This window comes from Anoplopoma fimbria, chromosome 12, assembly GCF_027596085.1.
Source record: "Anoplopoma fimbria isolate UVic2021 breed Golden Eagle Sablefish chromosome 12, Afim_UVic_2022, whole genome shotgun sequence".
Taxonomy (NCBI): Eukaryota; Metazoa; Chordata; class Actinopteri; order Perciformes; family Anoplopomatidae; genus Anoplopoma; species Anoplopoma fimbria.
Genome location: NC_072460.1, coordinates 20,417,947 through 20,439,500, shown reverse-complemented (window position 1 = coordinate 20,439,500; position 21,554 = coordinate 20,417,947). Strand labels below are relative to the sequence as shown.

Genomic DNA, 21,554 nt, shown 5'->3' with positions numbered 1-21,554 from the left:
GTGCCTGATTCCAAGTTCATATCTACCATACAGACATGATGAGAGTTGTACTTATCTTCTCATCTAGCTCTTGGTGAGAAAGGTATACCTATTTTCCAAAATGTCAAACCCATTGGTTTGGCTTCTGTAGAATCAAGGTGTATTCAGATATTATAGGCGCTGGTACTGTAACTGACACTTGTGAGGGCCGTAGCAAGGATGCACTCACATTTATTACAGGAACAGTGACTTTAATGAAATTTCAGCACATATCAATCATATGTACAATATCATCTTTGAATGATTTAACACAAATAAGGCATTTCAAGTATCGAAAACAACCTACTGGTATCACGTTTTTTGGTGAATCAATCAGTTTCAGGGTAGCTGACACATTACCAAGTTTGACTGGTAAAGCCATTTAAGAGGTGATCAAAGGCATACAAGAACCATACAAACAAAATGGTAAAATGTACAGTGTCAAGACACACAAGCTGTATTTGCAAAACGTCTTCCTCACAATTTCATCTGTTTTATCTTAACGTCACATCATTGAACTCATCAGAATTTGGCTGTGTTGGGTTTTGTGGGTAACAAGAGGGATGGTCAAGACTGCATTCAGGGACTCGAAAGATTGTTTTTCCACACCACCATAAATAAAGTTCATGTACACAAGAAAAAGACAAACAATTTCTGTACAATATTTTTCCTCTTACAGTATATATATAAAAAAAGAAAAACCTGAGGGCTGTCTACTGTACTTGCTCATCTCGTGTCCTTTTGATGTATTCTTGTCTTGTTTGGTGCTTGTTAGTGAAAATCTGTCCTACTGATGTCTGAGGAGGCGCGTTAAATGCTCTCCAGGTACTAATTCAAATGCACAGACATTCACATTCCATCTCAAAGTTGGAAAGAAATGATGAAAATATACTCATTACAAGGTTATGATGAAGTTCCCCGCAGGCATCATGGAGCGTCAGTATTTTCGGTGGCCTTGAGCAGGATGTGCTTTATGTATTCTACATCTTTTTACACTTTAATCTGAGAAGTGTTCACATTTCTGAAAGCAACAATAGGTTCATTGTCTTTGTGATAATTGGTCCTGTGACAGTGCTGAAACAAGAAGGAAAGATGTATTTAGGATGATGTGAGTATCACAGAAATTATCATAAATTGTGTGTTTCGCCCTCCACTAAGTTTAGCAATTACGAACTGAATTAGCATACCAGTGTCCCAGTATAAATGAAGAGGCTGACCTTTAGATTAACCTTTCCACCGGAGGCGTGCCCTTGCGTCCATTCCACGAAGTGTTAATATGTTGATGTTGTGTATGGCTGAGTGTTCTGACGAGAAAAAGAAAAAGAGGAAATGAGGGGTTGGAGCGTGTTGTTAACAAGTCAATTTCCACTAAAATTCAATCGCGCCAACTATGCTGCCTCGTTGATGCCACAGCGAGTGTCGCAGCGCTGCACATTTCTCTCCCACCTCTCTGCTATAACGTCTCGTTTTACCGTGGTCAAGAGCGGTTATCTTACCCTTGTGGTTTTGATCTTGTTGCCGGCGTAACACATCCAGCCCGAGTTGTCAGGGAGCGTCTTGCATTCCTCCCCCTCCAGGCAAGGCTCCATCTCACACCACCACTTCCCAATTACTATGGATGCTGCAGGCAATGAAGACAAGAGAAATGGTGATGCAGGTGCCTTTCACCCTAACAGAGTGCAAAACCTGATTGCACAGCGCAACACTTTGCAGATGGATGGCCATTAGGCGGGGGTGTCTAATTCTAAGCATCAAAGGTGGCAGTAAGACAGTTGGCGTTTTGTGTCACATGTATGTGCTTCCGACAACTTGTTACCGTGCAAAGCCCTTGCCAATTACAATGCAGTTTCTTAATTAGATGCAGTCATAGGCTACATGAATGCAGTGGGTTGAACTGAGGCTTTTCACCGAGTGAGTGGATCGGTATATTTGACTGTGACTTGACTTCAATGCAAGCCACATTTCTGCCGTCAGGAGAGAAAATTGCCTTAAATACAGGGTAAGTAGACAGTAAATGGTTTGTAATGTGTGGCAGAGGAAAGGGATCTGTCAGAGTTGACATCCAGCAACCTCCTATTCCCCGTGACCGCTCTGAGATTTCAGTAATATTTGCAAAAGGATTTAGGATAAAAGCTGCAGGTAAGAGGTTTTCCTCAAGCCAATATGTGTTTTAGTTGTGTCAGACCTTGGCACCAAATCCATTGTTTACAAAGGATTGAGTCTGTGTACGACATATGTCAAAGCATGTATAAAACCATCATTAAATATCTACAAGATACCTGTGTAATCAACAGCCGCTTTCCTCTGCATCTCTTTGCTTTTTTTATTTTTTATTCCTACCTTCTTTACTCATCCCTGAGGTGCGATATATTCAGCAGTTGTGTGTGACTGTTGGAGTAAAGCTTACCCCTGCAGATCCCTTCTGCTGTCTGTCAGCACCAGTATTTGGCTGTGACATTATCCAATGTAATGTTGTTCTTATCTTGGACAAGGCATTGCATGGGGGACTTAAGCTTTTATTTGAACAAATCTCTGTATCTTTACAATACATGTGCAAAGCAGTTTTGTCAAAATATTACTATTTGTATACAGTGCATATTTAGTTTTACTATATAAAGAAAATGGAAACCTTTCTTTTCCTGCAGTGTGGCTTGCATTGAAAACTACGATTTATTTTTTTCTTTTTTGTGCCACTTTTGTACAGCATTGTAGTAAAACCCATTATGCTATTTTTCCTTATCTGCTAAAATACTCACCGTCGACACATGAAGGTCTGTTTCTGGTGGTTCCAGCCACCTTCCCTGGCAGGCAAGAACACTTGACCGTCTGAGACCGCTCCTCAATACGATTTTTATTACAGCATCGGTGAGCAGCGATTACTTCACATGTGCCCCCCTCTGAGCAGAAAGGAAAAAAAACAGACACATACTACATTAAATCAGCATCTCAAGGGGGATCAAACAGAACTGCTCACTGTGTGGTGGCCAAACAGACTTTTCTCAAGTATTTCTTTTTTAGGCTACTTATACTTCTTCACTACATTTTAGAAAGAAATGAGTTCCCATACAATGAAACGTATTTTGTGGTAAATAACCACATGTCACAAAAAAGTATCGAATAGTGTCAAAAAACACAGGGCTATCGCCAAGGAGATTGTTGTTTGTATCCTGAACGTAACCAAGTACTTTTATTGCATTTTTGTTTGTTTTCAATTTCAATTTCATTTTATTCCAAACCATGATGTTTGTTCTAAACCTAAAAAAGTACCCAAACAAAGTAGTTTTGCTCTGTTTTTTGTTTGTTTATGTCCTTGACTTGTTTCAAACCGTCTCAGACTATTTCAAACTGGGACCTTTCGGTTGGGAAGAAAAATACATTTCCCTTGAAATTAATCAGAAAACTGTAGTTACAACTAACTTTTTCGATAAAAATGTAACAAGACTATAAAATGCATTGTTGAAGGTCAAACCAGTGGTTTCCAAGCTTTTTGGTTGTACACTGATAATTAAAAAGCAGTGCGTGCTTGTGGCCCTTTATCCTGTTTCACATGCGAGTTGTTAGCAGTTCCTCTCTAGACTTCTCTCATAATTTGAATTTGAATAAATGCTCACATTATCCAATATGTCACAACAAAGTGAAAAATAGAAAAAGAATGTAACTTTTTTTTCTCCTTTCATTTCATTTATCTAGGATTTTGAATTTAGGAACTCTACTTACAACAGTCTATTATTACACTGCAATACTATTACTTTTGCTATTAAAATATCTGCATACTTCCTCCACTACTGACTGTCATATCATTGTTTCTTTTGTAAAATGTATTTTAAGGTACCTTAATGGCATTTATCGCATGCTTAATCAAAAATAAGTGCGAAACATTAAACAAGTGTCCTGTAAACAAGAATAATTGTGCTTTACACTCTTTGAGCGAGCGAGACCCCTGCAGCTTGTTGAATTGATGAAGAGATGTGTGAGAGCAGGCAGAAAGAAAACTACATCTATTCGTAGGAGAAGAGGCCTGCTTCAGGGTTATCATGAATATGAACACTGGCTCAACCATGCAATTATCGCCGAGCTACTGACTTTGCCCCGAAGGCTAAGAGGACTGGACCGAACGGACTCGACCCACCTCGACCGCTGGCCTCTCCCACCCACTGCGCTCAGACTCTCCACATATGAGAGTTGTGCAGCAGAGGACCATCTGACAATTACACCCGTCAGCACGACACAAGATCAAGGAGGTTGCAGAGAGAAAAAGCAGAGAGAGGGGGAAAAAGTTGCCGGTATTTTGCCTGCAAAGTGATTTGAAGTAATGTTTGACAATGAGCTGTGGGTTTGTGAAATGTGTCATGGCTGGATTTGCATATATCGCTTCACTACATTTGAATATTTTGGTTTGTGAGGCCCGATCAGTTATAAGCAGGAATTCAGCATCTTAGAAAAAAACTACCGTAGTTAGAACAGCAAGCATTTAATCACTGCAGCTCAGTCAATCCTAATTCAATCAATATAAAAGCCAAGTGTTGAAATTTATTAGTGTTAATTTAAACATTCACTCCACTTAATAACACACTTAACATAGTTGTAAGCGGATATAAAGACATTCTCATTTGTCAGTAACTATACTCCTTTATAGCTTGTTCTATGAAGCATCCATTTCTGGTATATAAATGGATAATTACTCCATTGAAAACATAGTATGGCAGTTGTAACCATATAATTATATGTAAACTGAAAGAAGTGAAGATTAATTGATTAGTTGAAATGTTTGCAACAATTTTGAGAAAGAATACAAATACCAAATATTTTCTTGTTCCAGCATCTTAAATGTGACGATTGGCAGCTTTTCTGCATTTTTATATTATACTAAATTACCTTAAACGCCCCCATCATATATAAGATTTAAAAACCAATATATATAAACATTTAATTATAAGTATTTTGTCATATAACTCCTCCCGTGGGCACTTATAAGTGGAAAAAGTTATAATTGTTGATAAATACTGTATATTAATGAAAACCTTATATCTGCAAACAACTAATATAGTGTGTTATAAACTATTTATTCAATGTTTATATAATTAAAATGCTAAATAAAGGGGATTAAAGTAAACGAGTTGGTGACTGTTGGTTGGATGAAACAAGAAATATGAAGAAGTCATCTTGGACTCTCAGAACTTGGTGGTTTAATCGATAAAGAAATTTGTTTTCAATTGAAGTCTTAATAATATGTCAGTGTGGATTATAAACAGATCATCATATAGGATTATAGCTACACAATTCCTTAACTGCTGGAACAACAATTATAGATGTTTTGTAGGAGTTTAAACATTGATTTAAAGCAACAACAATTATTTTCAATATAGACTAATATTCCCAGTTAATAGACTAATTGTTTTGTCTATAAAATGTAAAACAATAGTTAAAGAATTGCCTGTTATAATTTCCCTTAGGGTAATGCAGGTTATTCAGATAGCTTGTTTTATTTATCCAGCAGTCCAAAACTCAAAGCAATGACTAAAACAATGAGTCAAGTTAGAAATGATTGCAGAATGACATTCTGTTAATTAAATAACAGATTAATCTACTAATTGTTTGGCATCTAAAATAGCTTAAAAATCATATATTTGTGTTTATTTACTGCCTGAATGCTAAAATTAAGTGTTATTGTGAAAACATGTCAAGTCATTTTAGATTACAAGAGTGAGGATGCATCAGTTTTCAGATGGTTTCGTTACATAGGACACTTGTTAATTGGGAACTAAGCCATGAAGTAGCTTAAAGTCATTGAGGACAGAGAGAAAGAGTTGAATGTCAGTTTCTGGATATAATTGAACCATCAAGCGAGCTCCTGTGGGGAATAACCATCAGCGCCCCACTTGACCTGCAGGATAGAAGTAGATCAGTGGGCTCGTCTCACTCTTGATTCTCTCAGCTCTACCACATTCTATTATAAAAAAAAAATCTCTCTTCTTATGTCCATAAAACTTTTAACAGAAATCAGAATCAAATTGATTAAAGTTCATTTGGGATTTGTGTGTTTTTCTCAAGCCTGGGTATGCAGAATATGCGCAGTGCCTGGTTGTAAATCTGCTCGTGTTAAATAGTTAAATAACAAGTAATAATAAACAGAACTAGTGTCAAGGTGTTGATTGGATAAGGCAGTTTTTAAGTTACAAAATTGATAGCCACATTTCCAGACGGGAGGAGGAAAGAATAAAGAGAGGGTGTCTTTTTTCCTGCCTCTTGCCAAATCGGTAGAGTTTCTTGGGGATATGATGACTCCTGGCTCTTTATTTCAGAAAACATCAACAGCCTTTGGTTTAACGGAAAAATATCCAGATCTTGTATCTGGTCTGGGAGAATGTTGCCTCCTGTCTGATGCACTCAACAAAAGGGCATGTCTGTGCAACTTTAATCGTGATGCACCAGTGGAAGCAGTGGGGCATCATTTGAAAACAACAGCCCACAGGGGTTTGTTCTTCTTAATGCATCTCCTTAATTGCATAAGACAGCCCTAGATTTCCTCTTTGATCTATTAAAAACACTCGACGCAACAGAATTAACTTGCAATGCTTGTTGCTAGCAAACAGGGCAAAGAATCGGGATACTCTATATTTGGAAATCATCACCTCCGAAGAATACATTAAAATCAAATAAAAATGCAAATCAGTGTGGTATTTCCAGCTGGCAGGTGTGCCGGGTGCCTTTTTAAACAAAAGCAATGCAACACGGATGAGCATTTTTCAAGTTCACCCATGGTTTCAGCCTGCGAGTACAACACGCTGCATGCTCTGAAGCCCCATCTTTGCATTATGAATATTTCAGAGGGAGACGGAGAATAACATGGCTGGAGATGAACGCTCTCATCAGGTGAGGGCTGGAGCCATGCAAGGGTATAATTGTTTTCTGTATTACCATTTCCCTCCCATTATCAGAGACAAAGTCTGCCTGCCGAATGACAGCTTCAGAGTGTGAGTGTGTGAGCTTTTGCTGTCTCTCCGGCAACATTTTGACTGACAGGGAACAAGGGTTGCACTGAAATTGTCATCCGTGGGGTCAGGGGTCACACCGAAGCAGCGGGCCTCAACTGGAACGGCCCTGTGTTTGTTGCCATGCTCTGTGCTCCTGCCTTGTTATTACTCTGAGCCAGGAGTCAGAGGCTGTCAGGAAAAGAGGTGCCCACCTACGACCTGCGCCCAACAAGGCACTGCTCATTTTCAGGCTTGGAAAAAGCTGAGATGAGTGGAGGTTCTGTCGTGGTTTCTGAGATGATTTGTTCCCGGTTATGTTTCTTATGTTGACCTCTCTCCTGTGCAGAGATTTCTTTTGTTAGTCTTTTCTGCCTGTAAAAAAAAAAATCATCCTCCAATTGCTATATTTAGTTTGGTCCAAATTTTCTGTTCTTGGTCTCATCTGCACTCGTCTAAACTAAGTCTTAGATTCAAGTCGCGTGTTCTCTTACCAAGCTGACCTCTTCATGCACTGTGCAGAGGCTTTTTGCCGCAATTGCATATTATTTGTGATGTTTATATTTACATGATGGTGGAAAAGGGTCAGAATAGGGATGCTATTTTTACATCTAGTCCGCTATATGACTCTCAAGTGCTCCGAGCTGGATGTTTTCAGAAGAGAGCCTGGCATTTTCAGCTGGAAAAAACACACTTTGGTGGACACAGTTACCTCAGGCAAAAAAAAGCTAACAGGCAAAGATTAGAATAGATAGAATAGCAGACCAAGACAGACTGGAAAATTAGTGTAGTATGAGTCCAGAATTGATTTAAATTGAGATTTTGTTCATATTTCTTTTGGTGTTAGATTAAAGTTTGGGCTAAAATATAATAAACTTTACGATATTGAATATGTGACAAAATAATATGCACATTTTGGAACAGAAAAGTAGACGTACAACCCATATTCCTTTTTTTCATACAAAACATATATATGGTCACCTATGTTTGTTCCCTGCAAAAATATCAATTTATCAAGTCATTTTAGTCGCTATTTGTGTCCTAACCCATTTATTTTACTTTCAGTGCAAACCAATTCAGTTCAAGTATTTTCTAAAATCAAGTTTCATTTTTCATAGGTCTACTTCAACTATGTGCGTTGTACACTCTTGTTTGGAGTCAGCTCTTTACACAAGTTCATCTAAAATAAAAATCTGTTGAAAATCTGAAATCCTGTAGATTTATTCCCTGTTTTTTATGAAAATACGTTTTCTAGGAACTTTAAAAAAGTTTTTAAGTTTGGGGCTTTTGTTTAATTGAACTGCCTAACAATATATAATGAAGTTAAAGTAGCTCAACCTTGAGCAGTTGCAGTAGTAAAATGCTACTAACACATTTATATTCTATATACAATACTTTGAAATGGGCCATTGATATTGATTGATTTTAATATTGACAAGTTTGCCAAAAATACTTTTACTACCGTCTTTTAATGTAGTACTTTTACTTGTAGCGGAGCATTTTTATATAGTTATAAAATGACTTTATTAAAGAAAAGGATCATGATATGTCTTCCACCCTCGATGCACTTTAAAGACTCCTTATTCTTCTTTTAAATGCATTTCATTGTTTTATATTTTTACACTTTTTAAGACTCCATCTACTGATGAAGATAATGTGATATGATTGAAAGTTCCAGAACTCCAGCTACTAAACTGACCTAGTGATGAGATTGATTTTATAACTGCATCCGTGCTGTATATTCTTTTTTTAAGTGACTATCTTGAAGATCTACGTTTCCTTCTCTTTGGCGGCACCTATGGCAATGAGCAGTAACTGCAATCATTTTGTGAGAATGTCACCACAGACATTTATTCAGACACAGTTAGATATACAACAATTGCAAGGGCTTTCATCAGTGAGTCACAGGCTCAGTCACCATTGTGCTACCTCATTTGATGAAAGATAGGGACTTAACAGACGTTTATTTGAAATAGATCTTACTTTAACTGGTAGAAAATCATTTCAATTGTAAATGGAAATTTGGAAGACCTCAGACTTAAATTGAAGAAGAAACATCACAACTAAACCTTATGGTGAGATTTATTTGTTAACTGCTGTTCCAAGGTTATTTTCTCATCATCTGACTCCATAGCAACCTTTCAGACTCTGCGGCATTTTCAGAGTTAGAAAAATCATCATCTTGTTGTAAAGAAACATGCGTTGAATGTCTGCTTGTGTACTTCAAAAATGTTTAAAATTTTTTGTCACATATATGATAACTTATTACATGTGATATGTTTTATTTGAGCCCAAACCAAAAGAAATGTGAAAAAAACCCATTTTTCAGTCTTTCTGGGTCTTCAATTACTATTTATTCAATTCTATCCTATTGTATTATTTGACTTATCACAGCATGGCTCCTTTTATGTCTGCAAATGAAGATGTAACAGTGTGTTGACAGTAAATAAATTGAATAGTGAAAGTAAAAGGACTTGTGAAACATAACAAAACCCTCTGACATGCTACACAACTTCTCGCAGAGGGACCTGCTTTGTTCAAGTCTACCACATGGAAATTTGTCAGAGCACTTAACTGTAATGCTATTATCTACACAAATGACAACACCTGGCTGCAGCAGTGTCTCAGCTGCTGAGTGTCGTTGAGTCGACATTCTCTGGCACAATGAGTCACGCTGGAAGCATCAAAACCGGATGAGTTATGGACAGCAAGCCTGGATGAAAGCAAATGCTGTCAAATCATGCATGACATGAACGCGTAGCGCCGACTCTGAATTCCTGTGGATCTGCGGTTCTGCCTGCCTTAATGAATGTGAGTAGAGTTCTTGTGGGACCAGTAAATGGTTCTTCAAATGTGATGTAACAGCCATTGCACAGAGGAAAATGGTCAGTCTATCTCAATAGAAACGTCAGTATGCAATAAGTATGCAATGACTCGCTGTCTTCTGTAATGAGCCCAGACCGTGTGGTTTGTCTCTGGAGATCCTGATGGCAAGCATATCTTCTGAATGGTGACACTTTCTGCCATCTGTTACAGGCGTTCAACATTGTGTGTACATGAAAAAGTACTATATGTGCAATTTATAGAGGGATTCTGAACATTAATCATTTCGGTAAAACCTAATTATCCAAGTGAAATAGGAATTTAATGTAAGAGTCAAAGAATAGCAGTGAGAGATGTCACTGTTACACTCCATATACAAACCAAATGGAAAGCCTCAGGGACTCAATTTAGCAGGTAACCTGTCTCTCTAGGGCTTTGGATTCTGGTGATTGGCAGCCAGTGGCACTATTTGCACAGTCTGTACTGAATGTGCACACTCTGCTCAAACATATTTAAGTGCCACGTGACGATATAACTGATAACTGTGTGACATCTAGATCCCAGTAGCTCCCTCCAAGCTCAGAGTCCATGTCACATGTAAGTCCATGCAAACTCCCAGTCTGTACAACTGGCGGTATTTGGATAGCTTAAAAGTAATTTACAAGGGACAGCAGGTCCTTATTTCCAAACCACAGCAGTCCGTGTTGTAGAGCAGCATGCCTGTCACCTTTTAATGGGAAATGCGTCCAAGGTGACCCATAATAGGCTCCACTTTCTTTGTGCATGCTCTCTGCAGACATCCAAGCCAGCAGGCTACAGCAGTTCTGTCGCTGACAGAAAATGGGAGCGCCAGATTAGAGATTGTCAAATTAATGCAGATGGAAGACAGTGAGAGGTACAAAACATATGACTGCATGTTGTCAAATTGAGTGACTATTTTTTTCCCTTCCTTCTGTGAAAACATCTGAAGCCTCAGATTTACCGTTGTTATTCTAGACAAATGCTGGGGTGAAAGTGAGTGACATATTGTTCGATAAACTGCGGGGCAAATTTGTTTTGAGGCTGAAGAAAAATGCAGAGGACTTGTGTGTCAGTGTAAACCGCTGCGAAACGCTTGAGTAAACTTGAGAATTCAAATTGTTTTGAGAATTAACAGCGTTTGGGGAAAAAGCTTCAGATAGCAAAGGTATCAACCCTTGAGGATATATTTTTTCTTAACAAGCTGGATTTCTTTTTTTAATGCACGTGTATGTTTTTAGTTAACACGTGAATGTGTGTGTGTGTGTATGTGTCCATGTTTTTTTTTTTATAGGAGAGAGCGCATGTGTTTGCTGGAGAGAATCAGAACAATTTACAAAGCATACAAAACTACTATTTGCTTCCATAAAAAAAAAATAAAAATCACTGTCCATGACAATAAAAGCATAGAAAGCCTTAAAATATGGCTGCTGGTTTTGACAGGGTGTCACACAAGGAGGCTGTCAGATTGGTCCTGTGCAGTGGGCCAAAGATGGGTGATACTATTGAAATGCAAAATGACTGCACACAGAGAGGAGCTGGTGTTGTTTTAAGATGCATGAAAACTGCACGGAACAGAGGAAGCAGCGAGTAGTAAGGAATGGATTTTGCATTTGCATACGAGCCTCAAAGTCGGTCCTCTCTGTTGTCACACTCAACACAGGCCCAGGACACCACGAGTCGGGTCCTGATCAAGGGCATTAAATGCTATTCGGATTCGCGAAAGATAAATGCCTGTGGTTATTTGGCTTTTATGGTGGTGATGTGTGGCTTATTGAGCATGCCATTGCAATTGACTGTACAACAGCAATCAGACAGCAGCTTTCATGTCCATTAAACACACATAAACAAAGGCAAAATAATAATGTAAAAACACGTCTTCTGTCAGTGAGATGTCACTCATATTTTTAAATGTCAAGCTGTTCCTGTCCTTCGTTCAAGCCCTTTTCCTCAACTGGCAAATGTCCAGAACTGGTATTTCATATTTTTAGATCGCCTGCACTGATGAAAGAGTTACATTCAGAAGGAAGAAAAGGAAACAGAGATAGAGTCATGTCAGAGAGCCTTTAGAGAACAGCTGCTAGCCTCTGATGTGACTGCTGGCCTTCTCACTGCCAGACAGACATTTTACGCAGTGTGCAAATGTGCCTGCAACATGTAAACCGTGTATTAATGCATAATACAAAGGCTAAATGACCTTTTGTGCTGTATGATGAACAATGAAGGGTCGACTGTGAGGATTATGCAACACCTATGAGCTGATAAAGGGATAAATTGGCGGGGAGGGTTCTGCGACTGTGTCACATGATCAACATTTTGATCACATCTTACTGCAGTTAAGGGAGGTATAGAACATGTGATACTGTATGGTGTAATATTTTCAGCACCGATAAAACACGTTTTCAATTGTAGATATGTTTATTTTACTGACTGCTTCATTACATTTTTCTAGATAACCAGATACAGTATCAGATCATAATATGATCCTTTTAAAAAAGTATGACATGTACCTGCTTTTAAATTGTAATTTCATCCAGAGAGGCAGGACATGAAATGTTTCGATCAATTCTGCCATTGAGTTGTTAATATTGGACAAAATATATTTCCCACTTTTGTCCCCACTGTCACACATGCACATTCCAGTCTCTCCAGGAAAGGTAATTGGATCTTTAGTGTAAATATGCCACATGACTTATGGCACACCGAGGAGATATTAGAGAAGAAAGAAAAAAACGAAATCTGCAATAGAGCCTGATAAAGCCAATATTAATTACTTTGCTTATTTCTCATACTATCCTCCCCCTTGGAACCAATTAGTAAGTTGAGATGCCTCTTTTCAGTTTAATGAGGTCTAAGTACTGATAATGAATTTCACAATTCTTCCAAGCATTTAAAATAGGCTTGTGGAATCACAAAGGCAATGCCATATGAAATGATCTCTCAAGCATAATTCCCATTCTGCAAGAAGTAATTCATTCAATGAGAAAATCAAGAAAACTGAGGATATGAGGCCCCTTTTTTCCCACTACAAATACAGAGGATGAATTAATAGAAGTATTTTTTCTTCACACTGAACCCATTTGGGGATGGAAGGATATTAGTCACATGCAATTGCTCAGAATTTACAGATCCAGTTGTAACTACTTTGTAATAAACGATGCGTCTCACAAGTGGGTCGTCAAATCTTCAAAAAAACACATCCAAATTCCACCACGAATGCCCAACAATGAAGTGACAAAAACCATGTTCATCATCCAAAGAGCAGGGAGAGCCTGAAGACTGCCACACCCTGAAAATCCTCCACAAAGGAATAAAGGGATAAAAAACAACCTATGACAAACTTGTTACATCTCTCAAATCAATGTGGGTTGATGTGAAAAGTATGCAGTAGAGTAGCCTTTTACCTTGACAGGAACAATCCTCAGTACACTGAAGACAAGAAAGTCTGAGCTTCCTGATTTAATATTAACAAACAGTGGGGACACAAAGCTATCATTAGTTTAGCAGTAGATTTTGTTTCATGGGGAAAATGTTGAATTAAAGAGGAGCAGTGCTCAAACATGAACCCACACAGGCTTGTGCAACCACTGACATCAGCAATTACTGTGAAGTGTGGTGATGATGGGATCCTTCCCATTTTGAGGGCTTGTTTTGATTCTTTGGCATGGGAACAAAAGCTAAAAGAGGTTTGATTTATTTTTATTTCCATGTTATTAATCAAGAGAAATGTAAAGTGCTATCAATGTGTCTGGCACTGCATTTACTATAGTCTGTTACCCTTTAACTCAGTGGGTTTAAGGCTGTGACTTCAAATAGGCTTAACCCAAGGCTGAAATAGGACAGAGTCCAGTTGCGCAGGGATAAAGTGCTTCAGCTTTCTGCTGTTCACTTTCTGTCATTGTTAAATGAAAAGACGTTCTTTCACTAACACTCAGTGACTTTTTGCTTCTGCACAGGAGATTTGTTTGTACGCCCCCAGGTGTTCAAAGAATAATGCAGCGGAGGACGTGTTGAGCATTAAAGCCAGGGTGTACTGGGCAAACACAAACAAAGTATCATGCATGTATTACTGAACGGGCCTACTGGGAACGGGCTCAGGGTCCCTGGACCAGAACCTCTGTATGAAGTGACTGTTACATTTCCTATTGGAAAGTCACTGAAACTCAATGAAAAGAAAGGCAGGTCAGGTTCTTTTCTACCCAGATCTTTGACACCACAAAGAGAAGAAAAAGAAACTCAAAGAGACTTGAAAGGACTAAAAAGAGAAGCACAAACACAGCAAAGGGCCAGTTGTTTATTGCCTCCCTATGGCTGTGAGCTATTTGGACTTAAACATAGCAGCTATTTATCAATATTATTAATATTATTTTTGAATTAAATTCATTACAATGAATATATCATACACCCTTCTTTAAAACTGTATAACTTTGTAAAAGTTTCTAAAACCTTGGTCTAATGCAGAGGCACTATTCACAGTAGTGGCAGTTTAAAACTAATTACACCTAACACCATCATTACACATTTATCAATTTGAAAGATTAATGTAATACATAAACTCTGTTAAGAAGCCACTGATTTATTTATTTGTAAAGTTCAAAATGTTCTGCGGGCACAATCAGTTTCCCAGAAATGGTCTAACATGGGCAAAAGCACTTATTTGGTTTGCTGTTTTCACACAACAAAAACAATAGTGTCTGTAATAGCGAAGCTTTGTTTATGACTATTTCTGGATTAAAGCAAGCTGAACGCTTTTATCAGGACTGAGGGTTTTCAGAGTCAAGTATCCTTCAGCTATGTCAGCTGTCACAACAACATATTTATAAAACTGCTGCTAACTACTAAACAAAACAGGGGTCTTAAAATCTTGCTAATGACCCTAAGAGGATGCTCTGCTTTTTATACCCAACAGAGCAAAGTGGTTTACAAAAGATCAACTAATTATGCTGTTCTGAGGCAAAATGTGTTCTGCAGTTATTAAAAAGCAAACGTCTCTTAACAACAAACCTCCTTTATTTGCAGTCATGATTTTTTTGTTTTTCTTGCCAGGAGCTGCAATTCATGGTAGCAGTGCTGTAAATTAAATGTACCCCTTAATTGCAGTTGTAACAGTATATTCCCCCATTAGCTATTTGGTTTAGTCCACAAGTGTGTCAGTTCACTATCCTAATTCAAGTAATTGTATTAGTATAATACCCCCTACTCACAGTTTACATCTTACACATTGCAGACATGTACTAAAAGTCTGAGTTCCACAATTTTTTTTTTTAATTACATCAGTGGTTGACTATAGCCCAGCTCGTGAACCGCTGGTTAATGTTGATTATTTTCTTTTAACCCTGAAACACATACCTCAGCTCATTAGACACCTGAGGCCAATGCTGTTTTAGCCTATACTCTACTTTCTAATGGATTTAATTAAGCCATTAAGTGTTGTTTTTCAAACTATTTGTTTCTAACAGTTCACTTGTGTAAGAATGTTGAAGTTGTTGGAAACCCTTGCTTAGATAGATAGTAGCGTGGCTTTATGGATGGCAATGCCACTTGGTCGGTTGTTCATTCAACCACTTTGATTGACTGAAATATCTCAACAACCATTGAATGTATTGCCGAAATATTTTGCCCTCAAGGATAAGCGGTTATAGCTAATAGATGAAATGTGCTAATGACCGCCTCAGCTGTACTATGTGTTTAGTGCTAATTTGTAACAAAGATGGTGAACATGATGCTGATGTTAGCATTAAGCTCCAAACACAGCTGTGCATACAGAAAGTGCATTGCTTTAGATTCTTCTTCTCGTTCTAATATATATATTAGGTTATACAGCGGTGTAAGGTAGATGAATGATGATGGTGCACATAATTATGATGGTCCCTAGTGCATGCTGTTTAACAGTTATGAAGAACACACACACACACACACACAAATACTAACACACCATAATCACAAAATGAAATAGAGACTCGTCATTCGACAATTATACATACATATCACCAGCAATCATTCCATATCTGTATTTGACAAAATACCCCCCAAAAAAGAAACTATTCTTTTAATGTAATAGTTTTTAACAGTTATATATAGTTATAGTATATTAGATATATATTTTTTAATAGTTTATGTAGAATAAGAATGTATTTGTTATCGCTATTGTCTTATTTACCAAAACTAGAATCACTGCCTTGCTGTTGTTTGCCTCTGCCAACCAGTCAAGTTACACTTCACATCCATGTCTGTCAAAAATATCATCACTTCATAATTTTATCCTTTTAGACATTTGTGTGAAATTGTAATATTTATTGCACAATTATCATATGAATTCTTGACAAAAATGTGTTTGTGTGGCCACCACATGACCTTTGACCACCACATTCAGTTAAAGTGAATGCAAATGCAAGTGAATGATTTCGCCAATTTTGTGAAATTTGCTCAAGGTGTTGAGATATCACATTCAAGAGAACAGGACGGAAGTGAAGTCACTGTGACCTTGACCAACCACCAATATCTAATTGGTTCATCTCTGAGTCCAGGTGGGCATTTGTGCCAAATCTAAAGAAATTCCCTACAGTGTGTTCCTGACATATTGCGTTAACAATTGACCAGATGGACAGACTACCTGAACACATAATGTCTCCAGTCATGGCCTCTCGTGGCTGCGGTGACTCCCACTTTCTCAAAACACCTTTTATTGCCTGTTTTATTCTTCCATTGACTGCTTGCTGTTTCCTCACTCACCACTCTTAAACGCCCCCCCCGCTAGGGGTCGCTAGTGATAACACAGCTGAGTGCATCATCAACCCCCAACCGCTACACTATGTGCCCAGAGAAGCAGTGGGGCGGAAACAGTAGGCACAATTTTCCAGTTTGGGATGGTATGTTTGGCTAATTGCTAACAGCTAACGGAACTACCAGTACACTCTCACTGAGTACCTCTCGGCCGCTGCGCTGAGGCTCACTTTTATTTTAAACAGACAGCTTGGTGAGTTTACCGTTGTTTTTGACATCATTGTATGAATATCTGTTTTGTGCGATATGCAAGTGATGCACTTGCAACTAAGACAAGGTATTGGCCATTTGTGGGTTGTATTCATTGAATCACACCTTACAGCAGTGGTCGTTGAAGACCCACCTGGAGAAGATCTGCACTCTACTGAGTGCGCCTTTCTACAGTACTTATATTGGACTGCTTCTTTGAACAGAGGTATATTTCCAGGGTGGCAATCAGAATCACTTGCCAGAGCTCGTTCATCACTTGTTCAACACGCTGTTAGAAGGCCTGCTCTCTCTCTCGGCCCCCCCACCCCACAGGAATCAGCACAACCGCCCTCCCTGCACTGTCTTTATATACTCAGATTTTATATCTAGGTATGCAGGTAGCATTCATTGTAAAAATGTGTTTCAGGTGAAGGTTTCTATTGTCAGTAGTATGTTCTAAGAAGTTTACAGGCATTACAGGTTATTTTTATTTTGTTTAAAAATCAACCGTGACTCCAACACTGCGATATGTATCAAGCTGTGAACTTTGTGTGTAGTTAACACCCCTTTTATTAATGCTTGGGGATTCTGGCTTAGACGAGAAACAGCTGGTGTAGTCTTAAGAGGAAAAGCTGGCTAATTAATTAAGCTGTGGGCCAGAGAAATTCATTTTGCATATAAGCGATGTGACCACAAACCATAGCCCCTGTACAGAATTGGCTGAAAGACCTCAATTAAACATGCCGTTTAAACAAATATCCACAAGCTTAGAGGAGCTCTCTCTTATGAATAATTCATAGCCTGAAAGAGGAAATAAATGGGAAATACTGAAATATGTAAAACCAATTTGTAGCTGTGAGCATACAGTAATAATTAGGCCACTGATTGTCCTAAGATTCATTTACTTAAATATGTATTTTTCTTTTAGAGTTAACCAAGGAAATTACATGAATAGTTTATTGCTGATGAAATATACCAGCTTTGCCTCTCCTTACAACCGAACCAACAAAGCAAAGGAAATACACTTGGAAGGCTGTAGAGTAAGTTTCTGGTGTTTTACAGAGTGGTCAGGGGTCCCTCGGCGTCCCAGTGGCATGTGTAACAACATCAGGACAAAGTGGGTTTGTTGAGCTCCAGATGTGGAGAGGCCTTGGGCTGAGGGTGCATGCCACTTCCCATTGGCACTGCAGTGGAGCAGCAATGACACTAGTGAGAGCACGGTTGAGAGGAGGTCTAAGGGAGGGGTGGAGGAAAATGTATGTCAAAATAATGTGCCTCCAGGATGCCTTATATAAGGCTATTAAATCGTCAGTGTCTAAACCGTGCGCAGAGGATACAACCTTTGTTTGTGACAGACGAAAATCCATTTTTCATGTTTGTCTCATTGTGAGCTTTACCAGCGAGTGGTTTCTTTTGTTGGAGTACATTGGAGAAAAAAAGCCCTGATCATCTTCTCCTCATTAAAGCTCTTGAAGGGGAGACGTGAGGGATTTAAATGGTATTTTTACTCTTGGAAGAAATACTTCATATTCTAGAATAAAACTGATATTACATTTGCTTAACATTGAGATTACATCTGTGTTGAAAAGGTAAATCTTAATGAGGGACTGAGAGGACTAAGGAGGGAGGGTAACTCAGCGGCTATAGAGGACTATCATAGTGGTGTGGTGCGATGGGAAGACAGTGAAACGGATATCACACAGAGTAAAGTATTTATGACTTAAGTCTGAATAAATTATAATATACAGTGGATACTTACAAGTGAATTACTTCTGCTTTTATCTCGTGGTTCTGCTGCTCTGAATATCTTATCCCATTATGCTTGTTCACTCGCAGCTACACATTTTCACAGCAACCACTAGGCAAGAGATTATCCGCACAGTGTTGAGAATAGATGACCTTCCATTTATGAACAGGTTGACCCCGCAAAGCCGACTGTTGGTGTGAGTAAGCAAGGATCAAGGCCACCTCGGGCAGCAGCTATACTTTCTGTTTCTGTTATCACCTGCACATGATGCACTGCATCACCAATGGCAGGATTTCTTGTGGGAAATAGACTGCTGCTCACCACATTCAATGCACCTTTGTTCTCTCTGCAGTCAGGATACATATCAGGCTTTACCGAATATCATACAAGAGCTGATATTGTCACACCTGAAAAGCATATTTTCATGCTGGATTAAGTTTCAAAATCGATGCAAGTGGGAGGTAATTTTTCTGTTTAGCAAGTCAATGTTTTAGAGAAGGAGGATTCTCATTCTGTGGTTTTTCCTCTGGACATGTTCATGAGTCGAGACATGCATGACCCCTAAAGCAACATCTCTGACTTTCACTCACTTTACCGATGCAGGACAAACACAATCTGTTCTCTTTTGTGCACAGTTCACGCTCTTTGCACCAAATAAATACAGCACCTTATGAATCATACCGCAGAGAGCAACACTGTCTGTACCAGGAAGGCAGAGAACAGCCGTAAGCCTATCTAAGAGAGTGGCAGGCAGCAATCTGTAAGTAGAGCTGGGAAGCCGGCTGCCTTGTCCGAATCACTGCACACAAACAAGCACCTACTCAAGGGTCATCCAGCTAATGGACTTCTGGACACATATTCTCTGCAATAAGGCTGTCAACATCTTATTGCATGAGTGGAAAAGTTGCTTATATGCTGTCTAAAGTAATTATGACTGAGAATACATTTGGTGTGAGCAACACAATGCCGCTCATAAATCTGTAATCTTCCTTTCTCTTATGACTTTTCACACTACCTGTGTTTTTATCCACAACTAACAATTTATAGAGATTGTGTATGTTGACAGGGTCTGAACATCAGGTCACACTTTGGCTGTTTCCCAAAGTCACTACACGTAATTGACTTGGCTTTCTAAACAACATCCTTCAATAGATCTAAATTTCTATTGGCAAGGACAAAACTGATCCCTCTGGCCTCTGTAATCTCGATTTCCGCTGGCAATACCAGTCACCGTGAACTTGTGGCATTTCGCTGCCTTTAATGATTGGCCCAATGGTCTGCAACCAATGGCCTTCTTGCCACCAATTCATGACCCGTCAACCCCAATCCTCCCACCAATCCAACAGGCACACGGCACACAGCACAGAACAAATGTCCCAGTGTCGGAATCAATCCAGACAGGCTTCCCATCTTCCTCTCATAAAACTGGCATCTCATTTATCCTGGAGTGAGGACTAGCCATACTATGGTAAATGGAATGACAGTGCATTTACACTTTTAGTGGCAGAGGGTCCTGAAGGATTCAAATTGTTCGCTTTGAACTAGTTTCCTCCAAAGAGGCACCTGAATGCACATTTGAAAAATTAATTCCATTTCCCTTTTGTTGACATAAGACCACTTTATAGAAGATATCTTATTTGCGAGTGTATTTTTCTTTTTTTCTTAAACATTTTTTTCTCCTCCAATACAAATGTGCATACGTGAGTAATGAAATGAGGGTGTTGGAACAGAAAGTCTTCTGACTCACAATATTGAGAGTATTGAAAAGACCCCTTGCTGGTATGCTTGAGTTGCACCGGCACATATAGAGGAAATAATAGACACCAAGGACCTGCACGCTCAAGCAGCTACTTCTCCCTTTGAAGTTCTGACAGCATTCGGCTTCCTCTCCTCTGTTGAATCCTGAGATCATAATTATTTACCATAACCACAGCACGCATCCGCCTGATGAAAACAAAAGTTTGACCGCAATGATTCGGTCATATTCTATTCAGTGCAATTTCACAGGGACCACAATCGCACAGATCAAATTGAGAAGGAGCAGTGTAGCATGAATATCAACTGTAATAGCTCAAGAAGGAAAGTGCAAAGGCATTCTTTGTCTGTCTTTGTGATCTTCAATACAGAAATTCTCATGCTATCAAGACCACATCTTAATGAAAAACAGCCGCTGTGAAATGTGCTTGCTGAATAATTGCTTGTTAGTCCAAGCTTAACAGATAATATATCAATGAGTGTTAGAAAGTAAAGATGGAAATATAAACCAACAACAAGATCAAGTGTTGTTATTTTCTTAGAGCAACCACATCCGGGATGCAACAGTAACGGAACAAGGGTCGGTGGCAGCAACTGACAAGATGACATTTAAAGAAAACATTTGCTTCTCATTTTGATGCTTTTAAGAGATGTGTAGTACCCGGAGCAGGAGAGAACGGACTCACCAATCATGTGGATGGTGGTTCGTCCAGGCCTCGTCCCATGATGCTGCTGGATGGTGTCGTAGAAAGTGGCCTGACACAGCTGAATGGCAGTCACACTGACCCAGAGGCACAGGCAGAGCAGCCAGGACATGACAGGACACATCTGCTAAGGACCGGCAGAGGTGGAGTCAAAACAAAATACATCATGTTCTCAACCTATGACCTTAACCCCCCCCACACACACACACATCAAGCAGACACACACACACACACACACACACACACACACACACACACACACACACACTATGTATACAAAATGAATAAATAAATACAAATAAATAAATTTCATGATTTTATAGAAGCACTCTCGTCTATAATTGGCCTTAACGCTCCTCAGTGGAGTCTTTTAGTCATCGGAATTCATCATTAGCATGATTATATAAGTATGACTTCTTCACTGTTTCGTCTTCCTAGTTTGCCCTGTCTTGTCCCTGAGCCACAACGCTGCAAATGTGGAGTGATCCCTGGGGAGTTTTTCCCATGCAGCAGAGATTTCCCCTGACAGGCTGACTCCCTTCAACT

The 21,554-nt window shown here is 39.0% G+C and overlaps 1 protein-coding gene across 1 annotated transcript; it reads right to left on the bottom strand.

Annotated features, from left to right (window-relative positions):
* Positions 1-1,289: 1,289 nt before the first annotated feature.
* Positions 1,290-21,132, bottom strand: LOC129100247 (chemokine-like protein TAFA-1). The gene is made up of 4 exons (XM_054609833.1): positions 20,991-21,132; positions 2,775-2,915; positions 1,515-1,639; positions 1,290-1,322 (listed from the first exon to the last, which is right to left on the bottom strand). Exons 1-4 carry the CDS (start codon positions 21,130-21,132, stop codon positions 1,290-1,292), a joined length of 441 nt encoding a protein of 146 aa, XP_054465808.1.
* Between the last annotated feature and the right edge of the window lie 422 nt (positions 21,133-21,554).

Coding starts and splice junctions, on each gene's coding strand:
- LOC129100247 (XM_054609833.1), bottom strand. CDS start 21,132: ATGTGTCCTGTCATGTCCTGGCTGCTCTGCCTGTGCCTCTGGGTCAGT. Junction 2,916..20,990: donor AACCACCATCCACATGATTG/GTGAGTCCGTTC, acceptor CTTTCTGCTCAG/AGGGGGGCACATGTGAAGTA. Junction 1,323..1,514: donor ACAAGATCAAAACCACAAGG/GTAAGATAACCG, acceptor TTTTCTCGTCAG/AACACTCAGCCATACACAAC.